Genomic DNA, 8,058 nt, shown 5'->3' with positions numbered 1-8,058 from the left:
GGCACAAGCTTTACATACTTTGTAACATCAAACCCTGACTTTGACTTTGAGGAGAAACTTGATGAGTATTTGTCACCTAGTTTTGCTAACTTCTCTTGTTCAAACTCAATTTCTTTTTCTTTCAAATGTGCTTCCATTTGAATCTTAGCTAGTTTTTCCTTTTCTTCCATATCCAATTTTTGTTTTTCAAGTTCCAATTTTACTACCTTTTCCTTTTCTTCTGTTTCTAATTTGTGGTGCTCAAGCGCCATCTTTTCTTGGCGTGCTTTTTCTTCCATTTCCATTTTCTGTTTCTCCATATCTAATCTTTCTTGCTTTTCTTGTTTTTCATTTTCTAACTTGATCATTTCTAGTTTTTCTTTTTGGTCCATTTCTATTTTCTTTTGGTCCATTTCCATTTTCTTTTGGTCCATTTCCATTTTCCTGAATTCTAATTGAATTTCCAACTCTTTCAACTTAAATGCTGAGTCCCCACCAATTTCTACTTCAAGTTTCTCTTCCAAATAGGATTCATCAAAAATGTCCTCCCCGACCAAAACATCAATCAAGGCATTTTTGATTATTTGCTTTCTTGTAGCTTGTGTTACTTGCAAGTCATAATTTTTGGCAAATGCTAATAAATCAGTCTTCTTCAACTCATCAAACTTCTCCCAATTTATAGTTTCAAGAAACTCTTCTGCTTTGAACTCGGCCATACTGTACTTTCACTTTCAAGACTCAGTATATTAATGTCAACTTTTTTTACAGTGTATTATCCCGGACGAGCCCCCAATTTTTGTTACGAGTCGTACTTGACTCAAGGCCAAAATCACCTTTTTCCCGAACTCACACGAATGCACAACACAAATACACTGTTTGTTTAAGCTAACAAAATCTAAGTCTTTAATTGAAAACAGAGTATGATTGGTACATATAATAACAATATCGCATATACAATAAAATCACACAATGACAGTTTTACTATATCAGTACTTAACCAGCTGTCTTCTTGTTGGTGATCCTAGAGTTCTTGCAATGTTCTGGACGACTGATGTAATGTATCCTTTTTCACTTGTCCTGCGAAAATCAGCGAAGTCCATAGTACACTTGCATTTATAAATCCTTGCGTATAAAATCCTCATACGAAAATGATGATGCTTTCTCCAATCTCCTTTGCGCTGTTATCTCCACAAATATATCTCCTTGCGCTGCTTTCTCCACAAATATATCTCCTTGCGCTGCTTTCTCCACAAATATATCTCCTTGCGCTGCTTTCTCCAAAAATGGTGTTTCTTTCACCAATCCCTCTTTTCCAGGGAACAGGTTTCTTTAACACAGCTCCGCTGTTTTTGACAGATGCGTTGCCTTCACAAACCCAGCAAACTCCAGCAATTTGACAGAAGAACTTTTAATCCTTTGATGAGGAAGAGCACTTTTGTGTGCTCGCTGTCTTCTTCATTGCTGTATTAAAATTAGCTCAATTATTGGCTATATAAGCTGGTTAAAATGTACTTCTTTTTTTTTGAAGCACGAAGACCATCACACACATGTGGAGTTTTCAATCTCCCATGACATTCTGTAAAGTCCCAACAAAAGCCTCCAGCTCTTTATATCAGTACTCATGCAAAAACCCATCATCTATTAATAAACCATTACTTCAATCACATTTTCACAACATTGCTGCAATCTTGGGATTTCCCAAGATTAATTATACACATTCACATTACATCACTTCCTGGGGGGTTTTCCTGATGGTGCAATAATGAACTGGGGCTTTCCAAGTTCCAAACATAGCTCTGACTTTGTTTACAATAATTTGGGGGAATTCCAAAACGACTTTCCACATCATTATCTTGCACGTACAAGGGGTTTTCCCATCTCATGACATACTTTCAGCTTGTAAACAAAGTTAAATAATTAAATTAAATTAAATTACGCAGGGCACATCACAAAACGTTTTGAAAAAAACATTTTAAGAACATTTCTGTGTTTGCTGAGTGCAAATATTTTAACATAATGTTATTTAAGTGTTGACAAAATATTTGGCAAAAAATGTTTGCAAAAATAGTTTACAATAACATATTTGAAAACATTTTAAAAATATTGTTGTAGTGTTTTCATACAAAACGTTTTAAAACGTTTTCATGACCTTTATATAACCCGACATTTTAATGTTATCAAAACGTTTTTATGTAAACCAAAAGCCAAAATATAACTTATTAAAAACGTTTTTAAAACGTTTTTGTGTTTGCTGGGCTAGGTACTGGTGTCTGTAATGTGACTTCTGTTTTGTTTGTTGTTGTCACCTATTGATGTTCTTTGTCATCTTTACCATCTTCTTGTTCATTACTCATTTCTCCTGTCTCACGAATGTGTCGCCGGTTTCGACGCAAAACTGCTCCAGTGTTGGTCTGAGAGTGTATGATCGTGGCTCACTTCTTTGATCCTGAATCACAGCTGGCATCCACTTGTGGTTAACTTGGTCCTGCATCCGAACACATTGACATGGCTGTATTGGTAGGAGTTCGTGTGCTTTTCTATCAAAATATGATTTCTGGTTTTCTTGGCGTGTCTGTAGTCTCTCAGCTATGTTGCCTTTATCAGAAAGTTGGTTTTGTATCTTGACTGGTAGGTTAGACCTTATTTTGTGACTGTACAAGAGTTCTGCCGGAGAAGGCAGATGGTGGTCTATGGGCGTATTACGTAGACACAATAGCGCCGTGTTGATGTCTGTTTTGCTCTTTATTGCATTATACATGGTATTTTTGACGGTTGGGAGTTGGACCTGTCTCTCTATAAAGCCATTTGACTGGGGATATCTTGGGTTTGATGTAGCGTGTTGAAAATTCCATGTATCTGTAAAACTCATGACTTCATGGCTACTGTATTGTGGTCACTAATCCATACACTAAGTTTGAGCGTTTTTCTTTAGATTGTTGTCTTTTACTTGTACGAGCTTGCCACGTAGGGTGTTATTTGGCTTAAACGACGAGGAAATCCCAAAAGTTTTGAGGTGTTTCTTTACACGTTCTGACAGTCCAGCTATATATGGGATTGTGACGCGAGCTTTGTTGGGTTTACCACCACCGTCGGACTGTTTTTGGTCTTTTCTGCTCTTGTTGGCTTTCAGAAAAGTCCAGTTCGGGTAACCGCAGTTCTTCAGCGATTCTTTGATGTGGTCTTTCTCCTCTGGGATAAGTTCGCTCTCGTTTATAGTGGTATCTGCTCTGTATTGTAGAGTTCTTATTACTCCCAACTTGTGTATCAATGGGTGATGTGATCCAAATTGTAAATAATGATCAGTGTGCGTGGGTTTGTTGTAAACTTTTGAAGTTAACGAACCATCGTTCTTCACACTAATCAGACAGTCTAAGAAAGCTAGCGTGTCGTCTTTACACCATTCCTGGGTAAACTTGATGTTGTCGTTTAGCTTGTTGATGTGTTGAAAGAAACCTTCTAATTCGGTGCGCTCAATAATCACGAAGGTATCGTCGACGAAACGTAACCAGAGTCTAGGCTTGACACCCGGGTATGATTGCAAGGCTTGCTGCTCGAAACTTTCCATACACAGGTTAACAACTATCGGGCCAACTGGCGATCCCATCGCAACTCCATGTTGTTGTTTGTAAAATTTACCTTGGTATTAGAAATAGGTGGTATTCAAACAGATGCTTACGAGTTCCACGATTTGATCTACATTAAGGTTTGTCCGTTCACTCAAGGTGGTATCATTGTTCAAACACTCCTTTACAACTTTCAGCGCAAAGTCTGGTGGAATACATGTGAACAAAGCGGTAACGTCATGCGCGTATGTTATTGTTTCACCTTCGCCTAATGTGATATCCTTAATTCGGTTTACAAAACTCTTGAGTGTTTTTGATGTGGTGCAGAGATTGTCCAACAAGGTGTCTTGAAAACTAGACTCAATCAACATAGGAGGCGCAACACAAACGAGGCCCAGAACTCCGACGTGTACCTTCACCTTAAAGACACTGGTCATAATATTGACACCGAGGACGCAGTGATTCTCGATAAGGAGGAACAGTGGCATAGGAGAGGCATCAAGGAAGCCATCTGGGAGAGAGTAGAGCAGCCGTCACTTAATAAGAAAGGGGGACTGAGACACAACTTATGGGACCGGGCCATCAAGACGATCCCTACCCGTCTCAAAGTGTCACATGACCAGCCCAGCGGGTCAGTTGCCTGATGAAGTATGATGGTTTCAGACGCAACGTAGCATGTTGCAAAAAATGTAAGTTCCAGTATTTGATTTAATTCAAAACCTTGTGAAAAACTATGATGGTTGACTGATCTCTCTGGCTAGGAAAAGTAATAGGTTAACTGTCATTATTTTTTACGACTGGTCCTTGACTAGGTAAAAAACTTTCTCCAATTTTGATCAAAATGCTCTCAAAATGTTCAACTTGTAATAACAATTGGTAATAGATTATAATACCTAAGATGTTTTGTTACCTAGGTAAAACGGGTCAATTATACCGATTCAGTTCTATTGATAGTGCAAACTATTCCTTTTAATGAATTGCTATAACATCATAACAAAATTGCGACCAGTTTCATCAAAAATTGGAGGAAATTTTCTGTATTGACTCGTGTGGAACCCAAATGTTGCCCTTCGACCTCTTCACTACTATATACAATATATTTTCTGAATCCTTATGACCAGATGAATAGTTTATGCGACTAAGAAATAAACAGGGCGGGTAAACAGGTCGCCGGGCCGCGGTTCGTAAATTGACAGTGGTTCCAGGATTTCAGTTTATATGCAGTAGACATATGCACTGCGGGCCGGGGTGATCGGCTGGCCGTAGTATAAGAGAGAGAGAGAGAGTCTTGAAAAGACTACACTTAGGGCTATATTGTTTGTTATCTACTATTTAGACTATCTGGTATTATTATATTTTACATCTCGCACCGTCCAGTAATACTCACATCCTTGCTTACCTGTGCGTTTTAATGCATCAACTAGACAACTATTAGTTAAAGGAGTAGTACCTATAAGATTCTAAGGGTTAATGGAAATTTCCATTAGTTAAGAGTTTGCATGGATTGTACACTATAGTTTCATGTTTTTTTAATATGACTAACTAATGCTCGAAATCATAATATCAAATTAACCCTGTACAAAGTATTTAACCTGTATAGTTTAGTTGCTTTTGAACGGTAAAAAATCGTCGCCAAGGCAGTGAAAAAATAAAATGTTGCTGCTTTCGGCGGCGTAAACATTTTTTCGCCCGGACAAAACTCCCATGCACCCCAGGATCTAATGGTGCGTCCCTAACCATATGTGATATCACGTAGTTTGGTCATGTACATAATTATTATGACGAGGTGTGATTTCTGAACTCTATTAATTTATTGTTACGACCCAGTCAGCAATGAAATAAGCATTGCAATAAACAAAAACATTACATTTATTTTAGGTTAGTTGCTATCCATAGTAAGTTCAATGTCATGTCATCAGGCGCTTACATTATTGTTATTTAAATTTCTGACCTTTTCTTGCACTTTACATTAAACCATCGTGGAAAAGAAATTCGGTGCGCTTTCCAGGTTTAGGAATTATTCTAGATATTAGCTGAAGTGAATTGGTGCATACCAGGGTAGCGGCACTCTGTACAAATTGCCTATACCGATTCCGAAGACAAAAACCTGTGGCACAGTCGCATCCCCTGCTTTGTACATGTTTCCCAGGTCACGGTATGTCTACGTGACAAACACTCAGGGTCAGAGAACAGCGCAATCTGTCTGCTGCCAAGAGCCGTAATATATTTCTATTAGTCACCTTTTTGTACCGTTCGCAGAGCGTGACGTCTGCCCAACAACAACAATATGGGCACATTTTATTTTATTTATTTTATTTATTTATTTGAACGGACGCTTTTAAATCAGTGGCACACGCCTTAATTGGCGGTGCGTTCATATAAAAGACAAAAAAAACCCATTTAAAACAACAACAACAACAATAACTCATAGGAAAATGAACCACATACATCCAATAACAGCGCCTTTTCGTAGCTACGTCACATTTAGCTCATTCATATCATTACATATTCATAATCACCTTTCAGGATTTGTGGCGTGACGAACAGACTCTTATACAGGTATCGAGCTCACACTGTCCTCACTTTAGCGATCGATGTAGCGCCTCTCTTAATTTAGTACTCTCAGTGCATACCCCCATTAGAACACCACAGTTGAGCGGCTGAGATTGAGCGGTTGACACAGGGTAGATTTTAGAAGACACTCGCAGAGCTTCCAAGTCAGTGTTTGGTCTGGAAGGAATTGCAGACAATTGGCAGAACCAGAGGTATGTTCTTTGGAGAAAAAAATGATTTATATTTAACCTTGATAACCAATAAGGGTTCCACTTTGTGGTTGTAGGTATATTTGGATCATACGCCTGGTCCCTTTTAAATTATAGAAACGTTGTATATTATTGATGAAACAAAAAGAACTTTTGATGACATGATGAGTCGGCTATCTTGTGTGTTGTAGATAAATGGTTATTTTTACCCAGTGAAAGATGTTTTAACAAATTAAAAATTATTTATTGTTTATACCGTTTTAGTACTATGTCTATATGCCCATACAAATCTTACATGGTGAAAATCCTATAACATATTCTGTGTTACAGACCATGCATTTAGAGAAAGGCCCATAGCAGGCAGGCAGCAGCAGGCATATCTGAATTTAATAAATTCATTCACAGTATTACTAAATAATTATATTGTTAACTTATGGAATGACCTTGTACAGTGTGAAACGAGTGAGGAAGAACCTCCACCATTGAGATCTGAAGTTGAGCTTGCCATGGAACAAATGAAAAATGCTAAGTCACCTGGCATTGATAATGTAGCTTCTGAGTTGTGGAAGGCAACTGGGAAAGAAGGGATAGACCTAATGTGGCGTCTATGTGGTATCATCTGGAAAAAGAAGAAATGGCCGAGAGACTGGTGCAGGGCAGTATTTATTCCACTGCCAAAGAAGGGAAATTTGAAAGAGTGTGCCAATCACCGGACCATCAGCCTGATTTGTCATGCAAGTAAAGTGCTTCTGAAGATCATCATCAAGAGAATGAAGAACAAAATGGAGCAGGAAATATCTGATGAGCAGGCAGGATTTCGTGAAGGAAGGGGTACTATAGGGACCAAATTGTCAATATCAGGAATGTGATTGAGAAATGCAGAGAGCATAGACTTCCTCTTTACATGTGCTTCATAGATTACAGTAAAGCTTTTGACTGTGTTAGCCACTCTCAGATGTGGGAAACTATGAAAAAGATGGGTTTTCCAAGTCATCTTGTGGATCTGATCAGCTGCTTATATGAAGACCAAGAATCGGCAGTCAGAACAAGTAGTGGAGACACAGATTGGTTCAAGATTGGAAGAGGCTTACGACAGGGCTGTGTGCTATCACCAAACCTATTTAACATCTACTCTGAAGACATAATGAGAACAGCTTTGGAGGGGGTTGAAGGTGGAGTGAAGTTTGGCGGTACAAGAATTACTAACCTGAGGTACGCCGATGATACCACTCTTATTTGTAGCAGCAGAGTAGAGCTGATTGATCTTTTGAAGCGCATCAAAGAGGCCAGTGAAGAAAAACACCTTCTCCTGAACACAAAGAAGACAAAAATAATGGTTGTAGACAGAGAGAGAAAAGTGATGAGTTTGTGATAGATGGACAACAGATTGAGGAGGTGAAGCAATTTGAATATCTGGGTTCAATGATTAACAACAGTGGTGACAGCACAACTGAAATTAAGAGAAGACTGGCTATTGCAAGGACAACTGTGCAGGGCATGTCAAGCATATGGAAAAGCAGAGGCCTATCCATTGACCTCAAGGTACGCCTACTTCGTGCAACTGTGTTTTCCATTGCCACTTATGGATGCGAGTCTTGGGCTATGACCAAGAATGATAGGAAAAGAGTAGATGCTTTTGAGATGTGGTGTTACAGGAGGCTTCTACGAGTGACATGGAAAGACAGGAGAACAAATTCCTGGATCCTTGACAAGATTGGTACAAGTCTAACCATCAGAAGCGGCATAATGGAGAG

General features: G+C 38.7%; 1 protein-coding gene and 1 pseudogene across 1 annotated transcript; one reads left to right on the top strand and one right to left on the bottom strand.

The window, feature by feature from the left end:
• Positions 1 to 2,887: 2,887 nt before the first annotated feature.
• Positions 2,888 to 3,583, bottom strand: LOC140137032 (uncharacterized). Its single transcript, XM_072158692.1, has one exon. The coding sequence runs from the start codon at positions 3,581 to 3,583 to the stop codon at positions 2,888 to 2,890; it is 696 nt and encodes a 231-aa protein (XP_072014793.1).
• Positions 3,584 to 5,602: 2,019 nt separating this feature from the next.
• The window catches only part of LOC140137423 (cholinesterase 1-like), a 33,497-nt pseudogene continuing 31,041 nt past the window's right edge, over positions 5,603 to 8,058 (top strand).

This window comes from Amphiura filiformis, chromosome 17 (assembly GCF_039555335.1).
Source record: "Amphiura filiformis chromosome 17, Afil_fr2py, whole genome shotgun sequence".
NCBI lineage: Eukaryota > Metazoa > Echinodermata > Ophiuroidea > Amphilepidida > Amphiuridae > Amphiura > Amphiura filiformis.
This window is presented reverse-complemented; position numbering and strand designations above follow the sequence as displayed.